Source organism: Manis pentadactyla, chromosome 2 (assembly GCF_030020395.1).
Source record: "Manis pentadactyla isolate mManPen7 chromosome 2, mManPen7.hap1, whole genome shotgun sequence".
Classification (NCBI taxonomy): domain Eukaryota; kingdom Metazoa; phylum Chordata; class Mammalia; order Pholidota; family Manidae; genus Manis; species Manis pentadactyla.
This window is the reverse complement of record NC_080020.1, coordinates 143902119-143928256: the sequence shown is the minus strand read 5'-3', so window position 1 is coordinate 143928256 and position 26138 is coordinate 143902119. Positions and strand designations below refer to the sequence as shown.

General features: G+C 37.2%; 1 protein-coding gene across 1 annotated transcript; it reads left to right on the top strand.

The window, feature by feature from the left end:
- Positions 1-25683, top strand: SLC5A7 (solute carrier family 5 member 7). The gene is made up of 8 exons (XM_036920871.2): positions 1-218; positions 4332-4445; positions 5500-5655; positions 9498-9646; positions 17409-17552; positions 18238-18391; positions 20535-20752; positions 21696-25683. The coding sequence occupies exons 1-8, from the start codon at positions 41-43 to the stop codon at positions 22320-22322; spliced, it is 1740 nt and encodes a 579-aa protein (XP_036776766.1). The 5' UTR covers positions 1-40; the 3' UTR covers positions 22323-25683.
- Positions 25684-26138: the final 455 nt, after the last annotated feature.

Genomic DNA, 26138 nt, shown 5'->3' with positions numbered 1-26138 from the left:
AAGTAGCTAGCTGCGGAAGAATCTGGACCCTTAGAAAAAAATGGCTTTCCATGTGGAAGGACTGATAGCTATCATCGTGTTCTACCTGCTCATACTGCTGGTTGGAATATGGGCTGCCTGGAGAACAAAACACAGCGGCAGCTCAGAAGAGCCCAGTGAGGCCATCATAGTTGGTGGCCGAGACATTGGCCTGTTGGTGGGTGGATTCACCATGACAGGTAGGTCAGACGCCCCTCCTTGCTTCTCTGAGGGACCAAGCAAATGCTACGTTTTCCTTTGGGGAGTCTTTATGTTCACTGCTTACATATTTCTTTTAATAATTTTACATTTATTTAAAACAAAAATGAAATGGTTTCAACTTGGTAGTGTTTGAACAAAATTATTTTATAGTAAATCACTGGACAAATATCAGTGAAACAAATCTGGGTTATCTGGGCTGTTCAGTGGGTTGAAAAAGGAAAAACAAAGAGGTGGAGAAAAATGCAAAAGTGTCTCAATGTTACAAGTTACGTGTCTGTTAATGCAGTAGTCAGTCTCTTATGTTTGTTAGCACAGGCGTGAAGTTAGGACTTTGTCTTAAATGATTGCAATGATGACTGTAGGTGAACACTAACTAGTGATGGTTCTAAACGGAATAAATCAGTTTGGGGACAACACGATTCCAAATTGATTGATGTCCTGTTTTGAAACTTGATTCTCCTAATTCTCCCATTTAATAATTTCCTCACAGGAAGACAACCACATGTCAGGAATCCACAGCCCTGAAAAAACATTTCCAGGAACCTCAATATAAAAGGAAAAAAGCTAGGGTGTGCCCTAGCCGAAATCCTGCCACCATCCCCGGCTCTAGCATTCATCCTTCCTCTGTGCTTGGGGGGCCCATGTGCTCTCCTCCTGTCCCAGACGTGCTTCTGTTTATGTGGTGACTGGTTTCTCTTTCATATTCTTCTTGGTCTTGAAAATATTTCTGAATATATTCAGTAACAATGCACATTACACTTTAGAGTCTTATTAGGCTTCTTGAAACATGAGCAACATAATCCATACTGACAGACTCCAAGTACCCACTGGAAAATATCCCATTGGAAGTCATACCCAAATGGTGCCAATTCCAGTCCTGAAATGCTGCTTAAAAATTATTCGCTCTTTATATAAACTAGTAAACCTAACCAGTCTTTGAGGGCAGCACCCCCATTTAGCCTGACCTGAAGCATACAACGCTCTAGAATAATTTAGGAACTGCACGATCTATCCTTGAGATATCCACATTTTATGTTTGGTTAACTCTTTGCCAACTTTGATCCTTATGAAGATCCTCATTTCATATTTGAGGACTATGAAAGGTCCTTGGGGTTAAGTGAAGACAAAGACTTACTGGTTAACAAAGACCAGAGTCAGGGCAGGTCTGGCAGCCTGCCCAGGGCCCTCCCCAATGTGGCATTTGCAGCCCTCTAGGTAGTCTCACTTTATTTCTTTATGAAAGTACAGTCTGTAAAGAGGTCTTCTTTTGCCCTCTTATTTTTTTCTATGTACACATACATATATAACAAATTGTATTGTGCAAAATATTTTTTATGGTGCCTGACAGGGAGAATTAGGTAAATGTAAACACATAAAGAAAAGCATCCGAAAACTTACCACCTGCAGATAAACTTAGGAAATGTTGATGTAAATTTCTGTTTTTTCTCTTATTACCACCTATTGTTGAACAATATGCACAACTTTATTATCTTCATTCTCACTTTTCCTTATAGCACAAACATTTCTCCTTTCCCCTAAAGACCCAGATATGCTGCTGGTATCTGAAATGGATTTAAAAATTGTGATATTTATCCTTTTACAAAGAAAATAAGAAGAAAACAGTAAAAGTTGGTGATTTCACTCAAAAGACTCTTGAATAAGTGAGCTATTGGATATCAAACTGTTTTGTTCATTATAAATAACTATAATGTTATTACTCTAGTTTAATGTTGTATTTATTATGCCTATAGATATTTCAAAATTTGTTCTTTTATCATTTAGAATGATTTTTCAATCTAATAGGCTATTAAAGTGTATAGAAAAATTTTGAATTATGACACTTCTTATAAAGTGTCATGGTCTAGCTGTTTTTAAAATTTTTTTTTTTTAGTATAGAACTGAAAATAACCTTGGTCCATATCATGGTTCATTTACAATCTCAACCATATTATTAAACCTCATCAGATTCATTGATTGCCTATATTGGTAGAGAATAAAGATTGAAAATAAAAATATATATACTTTTATAGAGTTCTTGTTCTCAATCATGAGTCTGACACACCATGTACAAATATGCAGGGTAATTCCAGTAGCAGGGACTGGACTGATGAAAATGAGGGAATGTGATCATAGCATCTGAGACTTCCCTTCTCTGTTATAATATTTGCAATCATTCAGGCACCAATTTTCTTTTGAATGTGGGAGAGAGACCTACATGGACAAGAATGCTCACCAGTAAGCTTTGTGCTTGTAAGGCCATCAGACCATTTCCTTTATGCAGTGAGACACTCCTGGTGTGTTCGCAGCTGCAGTTGCCTGGCAGACAGGTAAAGTCCCAGATGCTGTGCTGAGAGAATTCATTTCTTCAGGTCTTATTACATACTCAGTGGAAGAAAATTTTTAAAAAACTTCAGAGCAGGGCTTCGAAGGACAAAAACCAGTGACGGCATTTATTACTCCGTAACACCCATGTGAAGGCTGCTGTAAAGACGGCAACCTTGTGCTTGTCCACTTTGGGATTTCGTACATAAACTTGCCATTTAAATGTGCTTAGAATTCCTGTGCATGAAGGTCTTTTCTTGCTAGCCTTTTAAAAATAGTATTAACCCCAAGGCATTCTCTGCTTTGCTTTGTATTTGGATTAAAGACCAGATAAATTTTGGCATGAACCCAACAGAAACACTTATCTCTGATGGTTTCATATACATATTGTTTATTTTGCTTGCATTCTAGCTGTAAGATTCTAGAGAATTTTTCAGAGTCAAATTTTATCCCCAAGTGAATGATGCAGTCTAGAATTCAGTCTCACATCTGAGAAGCTTCTTGTAAGACTGTGTTACTCATAATTTTACACAGATTCTACATAGGGATTATTTTAAATATTTTGACTATACTCTTAAAAGGATATAAACTGCAAAGATTTAAAGTGTTCCCTTAATTTTAGTTTTTCAGCAAGAATCAAATATTATATTGTCTTCTCAGGAGTTTATAGACCATTCCTGGCCCAAACTTATTAAACCAAAATGTGTTTCCTTTGGTTCCTTGACCTCCTTCCTTCAGCTTTATTGTGCTACAGAAATCTTATTAGATAACATCTGAAGGATGTTCCTTATTATTATATAATACATATATAATAATAATAATAATATTCCTATTATTTTCTATGAAGTATCAAGTATCTAAAAGACCCAGATTAGAACAAAAAATTACAAGTGAGTATACAGACAACATTTTAAATTCTTCTGAATTCTAGTCTAGGCTCTAAGTGTATATAGGGTACTTGGGAATAGAGAGGAAAAGATACTTTAAGTATTTTTTTTTAATATCTTAAAAAATACTTTAAGCTCACTTTCAGACACCTTGGAGTAAAAGTGTCATCTCTCTCCTTCCTTCACCCTTAAAATTTAAGGCAGTAAGTACAACTTAGTTATGATGAAAAGCAGACTTGCCAAAATCCTCTATACAGGGTGTTTAGCAAGTGACTCAATAGCTCTTAGTAGTTTCTACCAGAAATTGATGACACTAATGCTTAGATTTTTTTTATCTCTTTAATCTCTTGATTATGGACTATGTAAAAAAAAGAAAAACAGCCTTTGATCTTATATATATAATTAAAATTGAATCAACTTGAATTGCACCTGAATTTCTTTTTGTGAACCAAAGTAATAAAAGGCCAATGTTGTTGACTAAATGGATTTAGAAAACATCTGAGGCAACATGTCTCATTTATTATATAGATGTATTATATAATGAGCCACAAATGTGATGCTAAAGTGTCTACAAACCACTTTTAAAAACAAAAAATAGGTGAATTGATGTAAATAATAGTATGCAATTAACTTAATATGTGGAAAATGTTTTTATTTCATCACTAATTAAGACAAAAAAATTGTGGAGTCATCTTACATGTACTTTTCTATACTGTCTTCAAAACCCGATGTGTATGTTAGACTCCTAGAACACTTCAGTTCAGATCAGGCAGGTTTCAGGTGCTCAATCCCCACCTGAAGCTAATGGCCACATGTAAGCTTGAGCAGGTCTAGGGAGTGATAGGCACAACAGTGTCTCTCTCACCTTTCCTTCTCTTTCAGCCACCTGGGTTGGAGGAGGCTACATCAACGGGACAGCCGAAGCAGTGTACGTACCGGGCTACGGCCTAGCGTGGGCTCAGGCACCCATTGGATATTCTCTTAGCCTCATTCTAGGTAAGGGGAAGTCCAATCCTCAGAGACTAACCCAGTAAAGTGCAGAGCACAGTCCCATAAATAGCAAATCAGACTGGAGAAATGATACCAGAAATCCCTGAAAAGCTGTTACCAGAAATTGATGGCGCTTATGCCTACGTTGTTGGGCTCTTGAATATGGAATATGTAAAAACAAAAGCCTTTGATTTCATGGCTATCAGAATAAGAATAATGACTTTTTTTTTTTTTTGTAGATAATTATTTTTTTATTGAAGGGTAGTTGACACACAGTATTACATTACATTAGTTTCAGGTGTACAACATAGTGATTCAACATTTATATACATGACAATTCTAGGTACCAGCTATCACCATACCAAGCTGTTACAATATCTTGACTATATTCATTACATCCTGGTTACTTATTATTTTACCATTGGAAGTGTATACTTTTTTTTTTTTTTTGTGAGGGCACCTCTCATATTTATTGATCAAATGGTTGTTAACAACAATAAAATTCTGTATAGGGGAGTCAATGTTCAATGCACAATCATTAATCCACCCCAAGCCTAATTTTCGTCAGAATAATGACTTTCTTAACATACAATGTTTTCTTCTTTTAGGAACAATGTGTATATCATTAAAAATGACTCAACTTGAGTTGTACCTGAATTTCTTTTTGTAAATCAAACTAATAAAAGGTCAAAAATGTTATGTGAAAGAGAGTTCCTAATTTTTTTTTTGCACTTAAATGCTATGTTGAGTTATACAAATGCATGGAGGTATTTTGCTGTCGGCCCATGGTTTTCAATCCACATGCCTCAGACAGACCATTCAGTTGCCCTTTGGATACAGTGAACATTGGCATGCAATAAAATTGTATTATGAAGTTTACATTTGTCTGCTAAATATTTCTAGGTGCTGTACTCACAGGATATTTCAGACCAGTTTGTCCACTCCTATAAGTGTTCTAAAAAATGTTATTTCCTTTGAGAAATTATAGCATAGTAGAAGTTTGGTAAAAACTATTATGAATTTTTTATTTTCTCACAAACCTTTGTTTAACTTCTTTCAGGTGGTCTGTTCTTTGCAAAGCCTATGCGTTCCAAGGGCTATGTGACCATGTTAGACCCATTTCAGCAGATCTATGGAAAACGCATGGGTGGGCTCCTGTTTATTCCTGCGCTAATGGGAGAAATGTTCTGGGCTGCAGCCATCTTCTCTGCCTTAGGTAAGGACCCATGAAATGTTCTAGCTGCGTCTCTCTGGTTGACACAGCATCAGATCCACAGCTGCACCTTCTTTGGCCCTGGGCCAGGCCACTCTAGCCCCTCACCTGGATTAATGCCTCCATCCCAGTTTACAGTTCTCCCCATCTTCTGCAGCTGCCACATGGTAGTCAGATCCATCCTGCTAAACATGCAAATCTGAGCACGTCCCTTTCATGCCTAAAACCAAACTGTGTGATGGGGCTCACCAGGGTTATATGACTTGGGCACTCTCCTCTCCCCAACCCCCTGCACCTCTGTTCCTGCAGAAGCGGAGCCCTCCTCTCTCGCCTCTGACCTTGCAAGCCCAGGTGCTTCTGCTTGGACCTCTCACTCTTTTCTCCGTCACGTCTGCCTGGCTAGCCAGGAAGTGTCCTTCAGATCTTCCCATCAATGTTGCTTCCTTAGAGCAGTCATCCTGAGCTGTTGGATGCCTTTCCTATAGGCTTCCTTAGGCACCTGGAATTTTGTTTTCATTGGGTTTACCACTTTGTATGACTATCTATTTCATGCCCCAATTTCCAAGCTCACAAAAGAGATTATAAATCTCTTGCAGGCAGGACATGTGTCTTGTTAACTGTTGTAAACCTATCCTGAATGAATCATCTATAGCTATGCTTTCTTCAAAAGAGAAAAAAACAATGTTACTTCCTTTCTCAGTGTGATCCCATTACATCCTACAGTACTGGGTTGTGGACATCATTAGGCATCTAGAAAGTGAATTTAGACACTTTGGGGTCTAATTTACTACCAAGATCAATAAATGGTAAGGACAACCTGATCTTGGCCCCTGGGTTCTCAGCCCACTTTGTGAGATTCAGAAAACAGGAGACTTCAGGGGGATGGTGAGAGGCCTTCAGCCAGGCTCAATACTCTCCCTTTTGATCAATGTGAAGTTGAAACTGTCCTACTGGTTGTTCTGTCCTTCTTGAAGACCAGCAGAGCTGGAAGCTCCATGACCTTCCTTAGCAGCCATGTCAGTTTGATATCTGGGCATTCATGTAGTTCGTCTCAGATGGAAATAAAGGGTTTAACGCTACAGCCAGACTTTAGATGGTCAAAAAAAAGTAAGACAGGATGAACTGCCTTCCGTGTTATATATTCTCAAACACAAACTTCTGTCTGGTTTCCTTATTACCATCAGATCTGGCCAGTATCAGATATTAGTTTAAAGTACCTTTCACTCCCTTCCCTGTTAGACTCTTGTATTTCTTATTTGGTTGGTCTCCAGCTGTAAAATGTCGGAATGGCTTGTAAGAAAGAAGGGAATTCGATAGTTATAAAGTGCCATAATAACTCAGTAAAATATGTTGCACATTCCTGATGCTAGTTAATACTCCACAACTACCCCTTCACTTACATCCTAATGAAAGTATAGGTGAGTGTACACCTCCCTTCCCACTGGGCTCTCATTAGCTAAGACACAATGGAGTTTATTTGTCATTGGCTTCAACACCAGGAAATTTTGGTTTTAACAAAAAACTGCCTGCTGAGATGTCAAGAAGGAGTGAGCTGAATATCTAGCAGAGTACAAAATGTTCCCTCTCATTGAACAAAGATTAATTTATGTAACAGAGCAAATACAGTTCATAACTAATATTGCTAAAGTATTTTGGAAATATAAAGCATGATAGACAGCTAAGCTCTGAATTTTGCAGCCATTAGTTATTTTTGCTTATATACGTGTGTCTACGCCTGTGTAGGTCAATGTATATGTAAGATATGTTCATTCTCTTTCTCTACACACACACAACATATCAAACAACACTTATGAAAACATTATTGCTATTGCTTGAAATATATGCTCTGGTAAAGAGGACGTGTGTATTTTTAAATTAATAACAATTAAAAAAAGATAATTCCAAGTTGGTGTTTATTAGAAATAGATTGGGCTACTTAAGAACAGAGGACACAAGCTCTATTGCCACCCCACTGTGAATGCACATAGTTCACAACTGAAACTGAGAAGAATCTTAAACTAACTTCATGGTATATAAGTGGACAACACCCTTACAACTTTTTTTTAATGCATATTTACAATACTAACAGCTCAAGTTCAGTGAATTTTTTATAACTATTTATAGCATAGTTTTTATGGCTGTGTGAGTAAACTAATACTTCACAGCAGATCTGGAGGTATAACTGATCTTACCCACTACAAATAATGGAATTATTTTTTTTAATGTTGGAAAAAAGTTCATCCCAATCTTAATAACAATAAAAATAGGTGACTTCTTTAAAACCACTGAATTACAACCAGAAGGCGGTGTTTACTAGGCTCTCAGACCTTTAAGGTGCTAGTCTGGGAATCTTCCTTCTATAACACCCAAATTCCTACCTTTTAGGGGTATAGGATTAATAGAAATTTCACTAATGTTTGGAAAATTAAACAAATTCAAAAGAGGTAGAGTAATAATTGGACTTTTCATAATTCATAGATAGAGAACTAATCAGAAAAATGGCAAAGAATTGCAACTGAAGATTCAACATGAAGTAACTAATCTAAGGAAAAAAATAGTTTGTTAAATATCTACATGACAATAACAGCCAACTATCCAAAGTCACTTGAAATAATGGACCTCTTTCCCTTATCTTCATACTCCAATTACTTACCAGGCTTTTCTCTTTTTAAATTGTTTTTTACTTGAGATAGTAATTTAATTTTATTACCAAAGCATGAAGAAAAAATTTCTTGAAAAATATTTTGTAATATCTTCAATCAGAATATCTTATACTGCTCTTTGACATAATGGGTCTTCATCTCTGGAGGGTTGCTTGCCTGCACTATTAGCATGCAATTGAGTGTTGGTATTAGAATGTAATGTTATAATTAATGATAAAAAAAACTCACAGATCTGTTCCATGTATGTTAGCATTTCTGTCATTGCTGCACATAATATTTTGAAATATAAGCACAGCTTTTGAGAATACTGGGAAAGGGTTTGTAAACAAGGGAATTCTGAACTGGCAGTCCAAGGACCACAGTAGTCCAGCTGTCTACACCTGGTATCCTCATTGGAATTTCAGACACCAAGAAACACAGTAAACAAAATCATCAAGTAAGAAACACATACATTTGATTTCCAAGGCAGGTTTTAAATTTTGATGATAAAAATATGATGTTGAAATCTAGAGCTGGTCAATACACTGGCATCCTAGAAGCAGAAGTGGAGTGCCCCACCAATTAAATAAAATTAAAGTGATCTTTCACAAAATTGAGAGAGAAAAAGTTCATGGATGCAGTTTACTTATTTTATTATTCTCTGTGACAAATTTGTCTCAAACCTTGGTACTTTATATCATCTGTTATTTAATAAAGGTATCAGGGGTCAGAGTTAATGCAAAATAACAAATGAATATTAATTGCAAAATGTGGAAATGGATGATTATGCTTATCATAAAGTCTTGCTTTTCTCATGAATGTGACTAAATATGTTACATATGTTTAGTTAAGTCAGAGTTTCAGGTAGTTGGTAGAATTATTGCAAATTCTTGTAGCAGAAATAAATTTAGTATATTTCATAGATTTCTATAATCATATCATGAATTTCAGGTGTCTCCACCTAAATAAGTTAGCAAAATACTAATTCCAGAAAGAATATATATACATATGTGTATACACAAAATCAATATGCTGATATTTAAATATTTCAATATGAAAATTCACTTTAGCTGTTATCATCCAATACATTTCAGATGGCACAGAGGACAGTGTTAGCTGTCATTGGACATTCACTATACCCTTGCATGGGAACCGAGTCCATTTGAGTACACTGACCACAGTGTCCTGTTCACTTTCTTCCAGGAGCCACCATCAGCGTGATCATTAACGTCAACGTGCAAGCCTCGGTCATTGTCTCTGCACTCATCGCCACCCTGTACACACTGGCAGGCGGCCTCTACTCTGTGGCCTACACAGATGTTGTTCAGCTTTTTTGCATTTTCATAGGACTGGTAAGTGGGGCCATTCACAGATTTTCTTTATCTCTCTTTTTAACTCCCTTCCTCCCTTCCTCCCTTCCTCTCTTCATCTCTTTCTCTCTTTCTTTCTTTCCTTCCTTTTCTTCTTTTCTAAAAGATAATGTATTTTATACTAAGCAGAAATTAATATGTTATTTTTCATCACTAGTAATGCATAGTAAGTTCTATACTATTAGACATTTGAAATTTCTCTATGAATTAACTGGATAAAAACTCTAGTCACTTGTTAGGTCACAGCAGAAAAGCACACCCTCAGTTTAGATCTTAGGAAAGTCTAGCTCTTCCTTTGCTTCAAGCCCACATAGTCTCTTATCCTTCCCTTGTATTAGTTTTGATTAATCCGTAAGACTACTCATAGAGCATAAGAATTATCCCTTTGGAAAAGCCTTGGGTTTTAATATTACTCATCATTATTTGAGATCTAAAAACAAAGAAAATTCTTATTGCATAAGGCACTATAAAGATTTATTATGTATTCCTTGTAATTCCTAGATTAAATTAAGTAATACATGTGTGTTTTGTTAAGTAAAAAGCACTGTATAGAAATGAGACATGAGTATTGCCATATTACATTAAAAGCACTTTTGTATGCCATGAATACACTTTAATCAATGTTGAGCCTTTGCAAACTCACGTCTTAAAATGTGAAGATTTTAATTATACATGTAATAATATCCAACACCTAAGACATATCAAAGGACATAAAAGGAAAATGGTGTGCCCACTCTGTGCTAGGGGCTGTCGTGGGTTTGTGCCCAGGCACATCATCTCACGCGTGTATCCTGTAGGGGCTCTGCCTTGTCAAAGGCCATGGACATGGCGAGCTAAGACTGCAGATCATGACTCATTTCCCAGTAGATGATTCAGCACCTTGATTCACCTTGTTTTTCTTCCTCTTTCTCCTAATGAAAAGCTTTTCACTCTATTTTCCGTGTTTATACTACATACTCAGAAGTGAAAAAAGACTAGATCTCAAACCTGTTTTTTATTTGTTTGTTTTTATTTTTACCATCTTTAATAACATACAGGAGAAAAACTTAAAAGGACTGACTGCAATTTATAATTTAGCCATAAATTTACATATGCTACTAGGGATTATAATACTTCCTTTCCTCTTGATGTTTTATTTGCATTTCATGGAATTTCGTTCATCCATAATTTAGTTGAATTCCAGAATATTTAATTTGTGCAAGGATTCCCACTTTTTATTTTGAAATTGCCAACAGCAAGGGGACAGTGCTGAAATTCTGAATTTTCCTTAGCATTATCATAAACTTCCAGAAATAAACATTCAGAGCATTGGAGGCAACTTCAATTTGGCAATGACAGCTCTCATAGCTGATGCACTAGGTGCTTAAGAAGCACAACCCCAGGGGCAGAATCTATTTATTAATGAAATATAATTTCTCACTGCTTTGCGTGAAGACTAGAACTTAAAATACATAGATGCATAAATCAAGGGCTCTGTTATAAAGATGATAGGGAAAATATTTAGGGATAAATGTTAGAGTTATTTTCTGCTACAAACTATAACTAAGTAGATAAGGAATCCAATCCTGTTGATTACTAATTAAGGCCCCATTGAGATGACCGAATAAAAGGCCAATATAGTTTGTTTTCAAAGTTTCAAAGTGCTATACATGTGTACATAATTAATCAACGTACACCTTAAACTATATCCTCTTCTCAAATTCTCCAGTTCTGTTCATTTTGTCATCAGCCTTGGAGCTCTATGACAGTAAACCTGAGGTTCACCTCTAAGTTTTCTCTGTTTGACCTCTTTCTTCCTACTGAAATCACACCTGCTGAATCTTTTCCATAATCCTTTTTAGTACAAGTCTATTTCCATTTCCAATATCACTGCTTGACTTCAGGCCTGTATCTGGGTTATATCTGTGCTACCTTACTGCTCCTCCTGACCTCTCCCTTTTTCTAAACTTAACTCTTCACATCTATGATATTAAATTTTGGAAGAATTTCTGCTAAAATCTTTTTTTTCAATTAAAGTATCATTGACATACAATCTTATGAAGGTTTCACATGAGCAACATTGCAGTTACTACATCCCCCCCATCACCAAGTCCCCACCACACACTCCATTACAGTAACTGTCCATCAGCATAGTAAGATGCTATAAAGTCACTATAAAGTCACTACTTGTCTTCTCTGTGTTATACTGCCTTCCCTGTAACCCCCCTACATGATGTGAACTTATCATAATGCCCCTTAATTCCCCTCCCTCTCCCTTCTCACTAACTCTCCTTCACCCCTTTCCCATTGGTAACTGCTAGTCCCTTTTGGAGACTGTGAGTCTGCTGCTATTTTGTTCCTTCAGTTTTCGCTTTGTTTTTATACTCCACAAATGAGTGAAATCACTTGGTACTTGTCTTATTTCAAGTATGCCTGGCTTATTTCACTAAGCATAATACCCTCTAGCTCCATCCATGTTGTTGCAAATGGTAGGACTTTTTTCTTCTTATGGCTGAATAATATTCAATTGTGTATATGTACCACCTTTTCTTTATCCATTCATCTGCTGATAGACACTAGGTTTCTTCCATGCCATGATTATTGTAAAGTAGTGCTTCAATAAACATACAGGTACATATGTCTTTTTGAATCTCCATACTGCTTTCCACAATGGTTCAACTATTTTACATTCCCATCAGCAGTGTAGGAGGGTTTCCCTTTCTCCACATCCTCGCCAACATTTGTTGTTGTTTGTCTTTTGGATGTTGGCCATCCTAACTGGTGTGAGGTGATATCTCATTGTGGTTTTAATTTGCATTTCCCCGATGATTAACGATGTGGAGTATCTTTTTATGTGCCTGTTGACCATCTGAATTTCTTCTTTGAAAAAGTGTCTGTTCAGATCCTCTGGCCATTTTTTAATCTGGTTATTTGCTTTTTGGTTGTTGAGGCATGTGAGCTCTTTATATATTTTGGATGTTAACCCTTTAGCGGATATGTCATTTCTGAATATATTCTCCTATACTGTAGGATGCCTTTTTGTTCTACTGATGGTGTCCTTTGCTGTACAGAAGCTTCTTAGCATGATGTAGTCCCATTTGTTCATTTTTACTTTTGTTTCACTTGCCCAAGGAGATATATTCATGAAAAGTTGCTTGTTTATATTCAAGAGAGTTTTGCCTATGTTTTCTTCTTAGAGTTTTATAGTTTCATGACTTACATTCAGGTCTTTGATCCATTTCTAGTTTACTTTTGTGTATGGAGTTAGACAGTAATCTAGTTTCATTCTCTTACATGTAGCTGTCCAGTTTTGCCAACACCAGTGGTTGAAGAGGCTGTCATTTCCTCATTGTATATCCATGGCTCCTTTATCATATATTAAATAGCCATATATGTGTGGGTTTACATCTGGACTGTCTAATCTTTTCCACTGATCTATGGGTCTGTTCTTGTGCCAGTACCAAATTGACTTGATTACTGTGGCTTTGTAGTAGAGCTTATAGTTGAGGAGTATAAATCCCCCTACTATATTCTTCCTTCTAAGGATTGTTTCAACTATTCAGTGTCTTTTGTGGTTCCATGTGAATTTTAAAGCTATTTGTTCTAGTTCATTGAAGAATGCCATTGGTATTTTGATAGAGATTGCTTTGAATCTGTAAATTGCTTTAGGCAGGATGGCCATTTTGACAATATTAATTCTTCCTACCCATGAGTACAGGATGTATTTCCATTTACTGGTGTCTTCTTTAATTTCTCCTAACAGTGTCTTGCAGTTTTCAGGGTATAGGTCATCCACTTCCTTGGTTAGGATTATTCCTAGGTATTTTATTATTTTTGATGCAGTTGTGAATGGAACTGTTTTCCTGATTCCTCTTTCTGCTAGTTCATTGTTGATATATATCCTATATATACTAACAATAACAAGCAACAGATTTTGGTGTATTAATTCTGTATCCTGCAACTTTGCTGAATTCAGATCTTAGTTCTAGTAGTTTTGAAGTGGATTCTTTAGGGATTTTTGTGTACAATATCATGTCATCTGCAAACAGTGACAGTTTAACTTGTTCCTTGCTGATCTGGATGCCTTTTATTTCTTTGTGATTGCCATGGCTAGGACCTCCAGTACTATTTTGAATAATAGTGGGGAGAGTGGACATCCTTGTCTTGTTCCTGATTTTAGAGGAAAAGCTTTCAGCTTTTCGCTGTTAAATATGATGTTGGCTGTGTGTTTGTCATACATGGCCTTCATTATCTGTAGGTACTTGCCCTCTATACCCATTTTGTTGAAATTTTTATCATGAATGGATGTTGAGTTTTGCTGAATGCTTTTTCAGCATCTAGGAAGGTGATCATGTGATTTTTGTCCTTTTTGTTGATGTGTATGATGTTGATGGATTGTCTAATATTGTATCATCCTTGCATCCCTGGAATAAATCCCACCTGATCATGATGTATGATCTTTTAATGTATTTTTGAATGTAACTTACTAATATTTTTTTGAGTATTTTTGCATCTATGTTTATCAGGGATATTGGTCTATAATTTTCTTTTTTGTGGTGTCTTTGCCTGGTTTTTGTATTAGAGTGATGCATGCCACATAGAATGAGTTTGAAAGTATTCTCTCCTCTTCTACTTTTTGGAAAACTTTAAGGAGGATGGGTATTAGGTCTTCTCTAAATGTTTGATAAAATTCAGTGGCGAAGCCATCTGGACAGAGGTTTTGTTCTTGGTTAGTTTTCTGATTAGCAATTCAATTTCATTGCTAGTAATTTGTTGTTCAAATTTTCTGTTTCTTTCTGGGTCAGTCTTGGAAGGTTGTATTTTTCTAGAAAGTTGTCCATTTCTTCAAAATTATCCAGTTTGTTAGCATATAATTTTTCATAGTATTCTGTAATAATTCTTTGTATTTCAGTTGTGTCCTTAATGAGTTTTCCTTTTCCATTTCTGATTCTGTCTATGTGTGTAGACTCCCTTTTTTCCTTGATAAGTCTGGCTAGGGATTTATTTTGTTTATTTTCTCAAAAAACCAACTCTTGGTTTCATTAATTCTTTCTATTGTTTTATTCTTCTCATGTTATGTATTTCTGCTCTAATATTTATTATGTTCCTCATTCTACTGACTTTGGGCCTCATTTGTTCTTTTTCCAGTTTCATTGAATTTAGACTGTTCATTTTAGATTGTTCTTTCTTGAGATAGGCTTGAATTGCTATATACTTTCCTCTTAGAAATGTCTTTGCTGCATCCCACAGAAGTTGGGTCACTGAGCTGTTGTTTCCATTTGTTTCCATATATTGCTTGATCTCTTTTAATTTGGTCATTGATCCATTGAATGTTTAGGAGCATGTTGTTAAACCTCCATGTGTCTGTGGGCCTTTTTGTTTTCTTTGCACAATTTATTTCTAGTTTCATACCTTTGTTATCTGAGAAGTTGGTTGGTACAATTTCAATCTTTTGAATTTATTGAGGCTCTTTTTGTGGCCTAGTATGTGATCTATTCTGGAAAATGTTCCATGCACACTTGAGAAGAATGTGTATCCTGGTGCTTTTGTGTGGACTGTGCTGTAGATGTCTGTTAGGTCCATCTGTTCTAATGTGCTGTTCTGTGCCTCTGTCTCCTTACTTATTTTCTGACTGGTTAATCTTTTCTTTGGAGTGAGTGCCATGTTGAAGTCTCCTAAAAAAATGCATTGCATTCCTTTTCCCCCTTTAATTCTGTTAGTATTTGTTGTACATATTTGGGCACTCCTATTGTGGGTACATAGATATTTATAATGGTTATATCCTCTTGTTGCACTGTCCCCTTTATCATTGTATAATATCCTTCCTTGTCTCTTGCTACTTTCTTTGTTTTGAAGTCTATTTTATCTAACACAGTATTGCAGCTCCTACTTTTTTCTCCCTGTTATTTGCATGAAACAGCTTTTTCCATACCTCCACTTTTAGTCTGTATATATCTTTGGATTTGAAGTGCATCTCTTGTAGGGAGCATATAGATGGGTCTTGCTTTTTTATCTGCTTTGTAACTGTATGTCTTTTGCTTGGTGCATTCAGTCCATTTACATTCAGGGTGATTATTGATAGACATGTACTTATTTCCATTGCAGGCTTTGGATTCATGGTTACCAAAGGTTCAAGGACATCTTTACTATCTATCAGTCTAACTTAACTTGCTTATTACACTAATATAAACACAATCTAAAGTTTTTTCTCCCTACTTTTTCTTCCTCCTCCACTCTTTATATGTTAGGAGTCATATTCTATACTCTTTGTGTATCCCTTGACTGACTGTGTGTAGCTGATTTAATTTTGCTTTTAGTTAGTAATTAATTGGTTTACTTCCTTTACTGTCACTTTATTTTCTCTGGTGATAGCTATTTAGCCTTAAGAGTACTTCCATCTAGAGAAGTCCCTAAAATACACCTTAGAGATGGTTTGTGGGAGGTAAATTCCCTCAACTATTGCTTATCAGGAAACTGTTTAATCCCTCCTTCAAATTTAAATGATAATCTTGCCAGGTAGAGTATTCTGGGTTCGAGGCCCTTCTGTTTCATTGCACTGAATATATCATGCCACTCCTTTCTGACCTGTAAGGTTTCTGCTGAGAAGTCTGATGATAGCCTGATGGGTTTTCCTTTGTATGTGATCTTTTTTCTCTCTTTGGCTGCTTTTAATACTCTGTCCTTATCCTTGATCTTTGCATCTGTCTCTCCCCATCTCCCACCTGACTTTGCTTTCCAACCCCTCTAATCTCCAAAGCACCATGCAATGTGGGTTTGTGCTCCCGGAGCAGATCTCCAAGGCTGGGTGTTTAGCAGTCCTGGGCTTCTACTCTGTCCCCACTCTGTTTCTGTTCCTTCCACCAGTGAGTTGGGGAGTGGGGAGGGCTCAGATCCTGCCAGGTCATGGCTTTGTTACTTTACCATTTTCTGTGAGATGTTCTCTTTTCCCAGATATAGGCTGGCTGTTGCAGTCTTATTTCTGTTCACTCTTTCAGGATTAGTTGCATTTGCTGTATTTTCATATTATATGTTGTTTTGGGAGGAGATTTCTGCCTTACTTCTCATGCTGCCATATTTTTTCCTCCTCTACTAAAATCTGTTTAAAACATCAGAAGAAATTCCTTTATCTTCCAGTTGTGTGCTAAATACAGATCACTTAGCTTGAAATTCAAAGTTCTTTCCACATTATCTGTCTTTATATCTCCCATTTCCCTAAGCCACCACCATCCAGACTCCTTGTCACCCAGCAGATGTGTGCACACACACAGACATGCACGTATATTCTTCTGCTCTCAGTCTTGCTCCACCTAGACTGTCTCCTTTCATTTCCTTTTTCTATTAGAACTGAGTTCACCCTTGAAGGTCTGTTTTCACCCACCAAATTCTCAGTCAAACCTTTCCTAGTCACTCTAATGAATGGATACTGTTCTCTAATTCAAAGAAAACAAAACCGTATATATATAAATATATATAGTGTTCTCATATTTAATGTTTTCTTCCCAAAAGTTTCTCATGACTGCTCTAACAGTTGGTAAGATAAGGTATAATTAAGCACAGAAATAGACAATATGTAACTTCAACTTTTCTAAATCAGTATTTGATCGTGTCCCACAGAGGACATAATTTCAGGTTCTTCTGTCTGAACAAGAGAAACTACTAAGCTAAACAGTTGCTATGATAAAAAAAAATTGGTGGCTAAATCTTGCATATATTGGATAGTTAAAAGTCAGAGCCTAAATGCTCTTGTGTCACCCTTTGGTTCCAGTGGATCAGCGTCCCTTTTGCCCTGTCAAACCCTGCAGTTACCGACATCAGGTTCACTGCTGTGCACACCAAATACCAAAAGCCTTGGCTGGGCACCATTGAATCATTTGAAGTCTACACTTGGCTTGATAGTTTTCTGTTGTTGGTAAGTAATGCTCTTACCTGAGGAATGCAGTCTAATTTGTCCTAAAATCAAATGCATCTTTAAGACTTTTGTAGGTAAATTTCACCTACAGTTCCATGTCCATTTCTGAATTGACTTCTTCCTGTTGGAAGGACTAAGCTTCTGACTGACTGTGCTGGATGACTAGTGTTAAAGTGGAGAGCAAAGGAGGTCTTAAAGGGAGAATGTCCATGGGGTTTTATGAAGTGGTGCACATTTCTGTTGTGACACTATGAACACCATGCTCAGCCTCCCAATACCTCCCCCAGTCAGAGAGCCAAGCCATCTCAAAGTTTTAATTTGTCTTTTAGATTAAGGCATTGAAAGCCACATAAGTAACTCCTTCAGTCTCTAATTACCTGGTATGTGAATTAGTGGTGCCTTTAGTGCTTGAGATAAGTTGGAAAGGGAGGTGTCCCTCCAGAAAGATGCCAGGAAAGCACCCTGGGAGGTGAGAGGCAGCTTAGGAGCATGCAGAACTTTGGGTGAAGGTGTTGGCCATGAGGCTGCAGAAGAAATGAAGGCAGATCACAGGTTGAGGGAAGAGGGGAAACCCCGAAGAGCCTACCAGATTTTGTGGTTTGTTAATGGAGGGGTTATGTATAAAAGTACTTAATAGATGCTGTTTGCCTCCAACTCACTCTGAGCCCCTGTGGTCCCTGTGCAGATGCTGGGTGGAATCCCATGGCAAGCCTACTTCCAGAGGGTCCTCTCCTCGTCCTCAGCCACCTATGCTCAAGTGCTGTCCTTCCTGGCAGCTTTTGGGTGCCTGGTGATGGCCCTCCCAGCCATCCTCATCGGGGCCATCGGAGCATCCACAGGTACGCATGCAGCTTTATGGACTGACCCACACAGTCTTCCCCGGAGTTAACGATTCCCACCCAGCTGCCTTCCTCCCCCACTTGCCCTCTCACACCCAAACAGTGAATTGTTTCTCATATTTCTATACATATCTTTGTTAGCATTCAACAAGTTTTATGGTATCTCAGTGGCCTCCAAACATTCTGTGATTGCTCCCCCACCAATAACACATTTGTGAGCGCACTGCTGCCCTTGGCAGTGTACTGATCAAGTGTGTATATGCAATCCTCCCAACAGTGGTTCTCAGCCAATGGGCACTTGACATCTGATCTGGGGAAGCAGAGGGACTTTTCAATAATACCTATTTCTAGCCTACCCAACAGGAATTTTATTTTAATAATCTGAGATAGAGCCAGAAACCAGTGTTTTCCAAAGTGCCTGTGATGAGTCAAATGATGGAAACGTAAGCCACTAGCTTAGAAGCTTACCTGCCATTGTCATGACCACCTAAAAGCCACTTTTTAAATGAAGCATATTTGATATACAATATTACATTGATTTTAAGTGTGCAATGTAAGATTCCTGCTTCATATTTTCAATAGGTTGTTGATTAAAAGTATTCTTTCTTGGAAAAGTCAGTCAACAGGTGTGTGGGTAAAGATAATCTAAGACACTAAGTCTCTTAGAGAATAAGTTACTCAAAACTGGTACAGACTGCACATTATGAAATGCTTTTTTCTCCTGGTTAGCCTCTACCTAGAACATTTTTAAAATCTCAGCCTTACACCTGATCTTTTTGTTCCCATGCTGTATAGCTTTCAAGAATATTTCATGAAAATACACTACATTAAGCTAAATTCAAAGGAGTCCTGTAGGTAGAGGTATTCAACACGGACTAAAGTCTCACTTTCACCCTGTTGGGTTCTGTAAGGACCATCCAACATGGCTACTTTGACTCTCAGTTAGTAAAGCCATTTATGGGATTATCTGATTTTTAAAAGAGCAGTCATAGTCCACAGTGTACATTCTATTCCAGTCATTCATTCATGACATACGTAGACATTTGAAAAAATGGCTGACAAAGTGATTTTGTATCTTTTAGTAAAAGGTAACATTAAAGTCACAATCTGAAAACAGATCTGGGCATTAGTGTGTGCAGGAGGAGGTAGGACAACACACTGAAAATAAAAAACAATGTAAAGCCTGTTTTCTAGGATTAGGTATCCATTCTTGGTTGTTATACCTGGTGCCATAACATCTCAGTTAATCCTCTAAAACTGGCTTCATCAAAGCATGGTTTTGAACAATTGTAATGGAAAACGGAGGAAGAAGAAATGGTAGGATCTAAGGGAAATTGCTCTTATTTGGTCCTGTAATTATGACACTAAGGTTCAACTAATAAAAAAGGAGTTATACTAATGCACATTTTAAGGTCCCTTCGCATTTTCAGCACATTAGTATAACTGAACAGTAAATAAGCTACATATTCAAAGATAAACTTATGTTTCAAGTCCTTTTACCACAATCCAGAAACCTCATGAAAATTTTCAACCTCATACCTACACAACATTCAACAGAAAGGGATTGCCCTTTATCTATCACTGCCTTTTATCTATCACCACCTCCTATTTCCAGTAAGTGGAGTTCAACGCAAGAAGGAATTTCGTTGGGAGAAAAATAATGTTAGTAAGCTCCAAAACCATGTTTACATACAGGAAGATGAGTGAGAATAGTCCCACTATTGTCTCTGTTTATGCATGTATGACAGGGGACTGAGGAGTGAAGTGATAAGTGTCCTCTCAGATTTTCAAATGTTTCGAGAAATACTCTGTGCTTCAGTTTTATAACATTTGTTTTCTCAGTTCTGCACAGTGTAATGGCCACCACTGCAGAAGAGACAGAGAAATGTATAGAGAGAGAAATAAATTCTATGCAGGTCTTATGAATAAGACTAAGTGTAACCAAACCTATTATAAACCAGGACATATAAGACACCTTCACTTGACCACTGCGTGGACTTCCCACATCATTAGGCCTCCTACCTAATTAGATGAATTCATATACTGCGGATCTTTTTCAAAAGCAACCTAGTAAACAGGGTTACCCCAGATGATGAAGAACACATGCTTTTTAGTTGTTATGTTTGTTGTTTCTGCTCAATAGCCTGGAACCAGACAACCTATGGCACTGAGGATCCCAAGGCTAAAGAGGAAGCGGACATGATTTTGCCAATAGTCCTAAAGTACCTCTGCCCCGTGTACATTTCTCTCTTCGGTCTTGGTGCGGTTTCTGCTGCTGTTATGTCATCAGCAGATTCTTCTATCTTGTCAGCAAGTTCGATGTTTGCTCGGAACATCTATCAGCTTTCATTCAGACAAAATGTGAGAACAAGTTTTTTACAATATAGCATTATGTTGCCCTCATTGTGTTTATTGTTTAGGTAGTATCAGATACTTATTACTACTCTATATCAAAATCTGACCCTACTTTGGGCACACAAGGTTAAATAATGATGAATTTCATTTATGCTGAATATGAATATTGCTCTAATTTGTTTCTTGTCTTTCTAATGAAAGAGTAATGAAACAAAATATCTTAGAAAACATTTGAGCTTAATTAAATGTGGCAAAACCTTGGGAACTCTAGTGGAAGCAGAACGGGAGAGTTCAGTATTTCAGGGACATTTGCGTCACACCTGTCCTGCTCTTCGCTTGGACTTCCTGGCCCATGTTTGCCAGAACAGCCTCTCAGTTTGGTTCTCCTTGTTGAATCGAGTGGCTGCAGAGCAGCATATGGCTGTGGTCACTGAGGGACCAATATTCCTGCTTCACCTTCCTGCTTGGCTAAGCCTTTGCCTTTCTCTAGGCTTTCTAGGTCATGGTTAACAACATGGTCCCACTTGTTAAGGTTGTTAGCCTTAGAGAGGGTGGGGCCCTACAGAGAGGAAGCAATGATGGGTCAGGCCTCCTCACTGCCACGTAAGAACTATTCCATAGTATATAAAGAAAGTGAAACCTCTCTTGCATTCTTACTCCTGTATGACAGCACATTAGCCCATCTCACCTCTCTCCCTGCACATTCAGGGGAAGGTTCAGGTGGTCTGTGTTTCCTGCGTATGGACACAGAAACTACCCCCCACCCACTGAGGGAGGCCACCTAGATTGCTTGCTTCCTATGCTGTGAGTGAAGCTGGTTTTGCTTATAGGTTGAGCCATTCAAACCAGGGCAATTCCTTAGGCCAGCCTTGAAGTGCAGAAACATATCTCGTTCTTCACCAAAATGAGCCAGCACGTGTGAAAAGCTGACACTGGCAATTTCTTGCAGGCCTCAGACAAGGAAATCCTTTGGGTCATGCGAATCATGATATTTGTGTTTGGAGCTTCTGCGACAGCCATGGCCTTGCTAACGAAGACGGTGTACGGGCTCTGGTACCTCAGCTCCGACCTCGTCTACATCATCATCTTCCCACAGCTGCTCTGCGTGCTCTTCGTCAAGGGGACCAACACATATGGGGCTGTGGCTGGCTATGCTTCTGGCCTCTTCCTGAGAATAACTGGCGGGGAGCCATACCTGCACCTGCAGCCCCTGATCTTTTACCCTGGGTATTACTCAGATAGGAACGGCATATATAATCAGAGGTTCCCATTCAAGACCCTGGCCATGGTCACCTCATTCTTATCCAACATCTGCATCTCCTATCTAGCCAAGTACCTGTTTGAAAGAGGAACCTTGACACCAAAACTAGATGTATTTGATGCTGTCGTTGCAAAGCACAGCGAAGAAAACATGGATAAGACGATTCTGGTCAGAAATGAAAACATCAAATTAGATGAACTGGCACCTGTGAAGCCTCGACAGAGCATAACGCTCAGCACCACTTTCACCAACAGAGAGGCCTTCCTAGACATCGATTCCAGTCCAGAAGGGTCTGGGACTGAAGACAGTCTGTAATGACCCTCTTTAGATAAAACTCTGCTTGCACAGCAGAGGACTACAGCAGGCTAGTCCTGGAATGATGGTTTGAAGCATATGAAAATATATGTAAAAAATAAACATGCTTAAGAGGACAAAAATCCATATAAAGGTGCAATTGCACAACGCAAGCCAAGCGGGAGGGAAGCCCCTGTGAGGGCCGCAGCTTTCTCCTCGGTGTGCCTCATCCTCCCCTGATTTTGTCTTCAGATAATTTTGTCAAGTACTCAAAAATGAATAAAGGGCCAAACAAGATATGTATCTTTCTTATGAAAAGGAAAGTAGATACAAAAAAAGGCCAAGGAGACTGGAGAGTCTTAGCCCTTCTGTGCAGGTGCACTGGTGAGGTTCATTTAATTATTGCCCTGAAGTTAGGAAATAACTTGCCATCTCTCCAGTAAACGGAGCAGCGAGTGGGCCTGCTGATCTTCTTGATGTGATGATTAACCCCTTCTTTCATGCTCTTAAGTATAGCATTTGCTGAATATGCAATTTGTTTTTCTTTTCGTAGTAGCATAGATTATTCTCAACACTGGCAAAGCAAACAAAAAAACATTGTGTAGTGGCACTTCTTCATGGGCAAGGTGATAGGAAAATAGAACCCATCCTTGTAGGGGAGCACTGGGCTCCTTTGAGTGTGTCTGCAGATACTGTGTGCATTGAGAGGAGTTCTGAGCACAGAAGGCATAATTAGCAGGCAACCTTAAAGCAATAAATCAAGAAGGCCATTAAGCAGAAAGTGACAGGAACAATAGTACATTTTTACCTGCCTCTGAAGTTTATAAACTGTTTCTTCATGATAAAAGAAGTAACATTTTAGCTTCCTGTCTGAGTTAGCATTGGAAGTAAAATTGAGCCATATACAAGGTGAGGTAGCTACAAGGCAGCAGTTAAGGTTAATGAGGGGAAACTGCACTTCCTGATATTGGCCAACTGGAAAAGCAAAACCCACTCAATTTCAGATACCCATCAATGAGGATGCTTCAGTGCCAAGAGAACTCTGTGGCACATTTTCACATAAACAAGTCCTAGGTACTGGACAAGTCATTACAAAACATATATAGTGAATTTTAAAGTGCAGAAGAAAGCAAAAGGAAAAATAAGTCCTAAAGGGAAGAAGCCACCAATTTTACCATTTGGTGTCCACGTAACTTTTGTGAGGTTGGCCATTAAATATTATTTTGCTCCTTTTCTGGAGTTAAAAAATATGTATCATATATATTACATGTATGTAATATATATATGTAATATATATAGTCATATAATATATATAATCTCACATACATGTATTTAATGGTTTGTATCCATTTTAGAATTTCAGATGCTTTTCCACCAATCACATTATAGAAATAATTGGAACAGTGTCTACAACAGCAGAGTGAACTGATGAGCTGAACACTTACCCGAACACTTACCTGAGCATTCAGTCCAATAAAAAAGGCAGCCTGGATTATTCAAACTGAAAGAGTTTTTTCCAAAAGTATTTCTTTTTTGTGATTCATAGAGTGAAGTTAATTCAGTGTTCAAATTAAATATAAAAGTTGTTTTAGGGAAGCTAGAATTCTTTTTTAAATTAATTATAATTATCTAAAAGTATCTAATAATGTATTTCATTGTTATTAAGCATGAATTAAATTTACAGGGTCATTTTTAAAATATGAAAAATAATTTTACATGTTGTAATGTCCCACATTTTCAATGCTTTATCAAAACTTGATAAATATGACATTGCATTCATAATCCTTACAGTCCATTGTCTACATCTAAATGAAAAGATTCTTTTTATCCATCTATTTACTCAGAATCTATCTGTGGAGTACTTGGGAGGAGCACATTTTTGGAAACAGTAAGTGTGGGTCATCCAAGATTTTTAGACATGGACTGAGAAATTTTTTTGGTGGAAAAAGAAAGCCAGGGGCAGGAAACACATTAAAGAAAAACCACAGCAATGGAAACATTTGACATGTAAATGCAATTAATTGAAGGAAACCACAGTTCCTGGCAAACATGATACTTCAGCATGCTACCCATGTACCTACTTTTAACCACTCATGAGTCTGTGTTACAACCCATTTAAGTACACACTTCATTCAGTAGAAGCTCATTACCCATATCAGAATACAGCTGGGAAACATAGTCTCTTTAAAGGTATTTTACAGTTTGGGGAGGACAAAAATTGTCTAAACAAGTAACCACATTTAAATCCAGTGAAAAAGAGTAAATGTTAATAGTGAAAATTTCTTCCATTCCATTCATTTTGTAGTAAAAGAAAGATAAAAGGGGGGAAAAGTTCAACTTTTCCAAAATACTAAAAACTAGATAACTTAAATAATTTAAGCTAATCATGTTCTATTTTTATTTAATCTGTTATTCCATACCTACTCTCAAATTAGGTATGTAAAAAACTAGTATAAAATTTACTAATAAATGTTTAAATATTAGCAAGATTATATTTTAAAAGGATAAAAGGAATGAACCAGTGATTGCCAGCTGTTTATTTAAGCACATTTCACCCTCAAATTTCTCCCCAATTTCTAAAGAAAGAAAAAAGGTATGAAATGTCCAAGGAAGTTGTTTAGGATCATCGCTTGCTCTGTTCTGACATTATGGGCAATGGAGACGGCTTCGCGTTCTTCCAGCTGCACTCAGTGAAATTTTAAAAAGCTATTCTTAATGAAAATAAAACAATAGAAACATTTTAGCTGTATTAACCTTTGGAGGGAATACTTGTGGATAAAGCATCAGAATAAAACACTTTATTTTCCTACTTTTACAATAACATAACATGTCTTTTGGGTAATTTTAATGTTTTTTTTTTCACCCATATTTTTCAAAACATCAAGTTTGTAACTATACTGAAATGTCAATGACAAGCTTTCACTAAGCACTAAAATCCCAATTTCATTGCTATACTTCTAAGTAGTGAATTTTATGTGAATATTACATGAATGTAGCTTGTAATGGCAGTTAGCTTTTTTTTGTAGAAACAATGAATTAACATTGTATTTAAACATAAATTGTGACTTTTTAGTCTTCAAGAAAATGTACTCTGGTATAATGTAAAATTAATTGTAAGTTTGTTACTAAACAGACAGATATGTATAATGGTCCTAAACATATATTTTTGCCTGTCCAAATATTCTATAAATTATGCTCAAAATAAGTAGATTTGCAATTATACATGTCAATGCTTCAAGTGTAGTGGTGTTGTATTAAATGATGCTGGTGCAATTCAGGATATCATTGTCTAGGGTTGGCTTTTTGGGGCCCTCTAGTAAAACAAATATAAATGGTGCTTAAGATGATTATGCAATGGAATTGAAATAAACAATTGCATTACTGGAACGTACAAAAGTGCCAAATGGAAATGTTGCACCTTGCATTAACCTTGGGGCAATACGTGATAAATATGTATTATTTGTCTTGAATAAGAACATCAACCACTAAGGATAAGAAATTAGAGAAGAGCAATACAAAGAAGCTGAGGCACAGAGAAGAAAAAAGATCTCTAAGAATGAAAGAATATTGAGCGAACAGTTTGACCAATCCAAACGGAACAATATTCTCATTATAGGGCTACCAGAAGAAGAGAGAGAAAAAGGGACAGAAACTGTCTTTGAGGAGGTAATTGCTGAAAACTTCCCCCATCTGGGGAAGGAGATAGTCTCTCAGACCATGGAGGTACACAGATTTCCCAACAGAAGTGACCTAAGGAAGACACCACCAAGACATATAATAATTAAAATGGCAAAGATCAAGGATAAGGACAGACTTTTAAAAGTAGTTAGAGAAAAA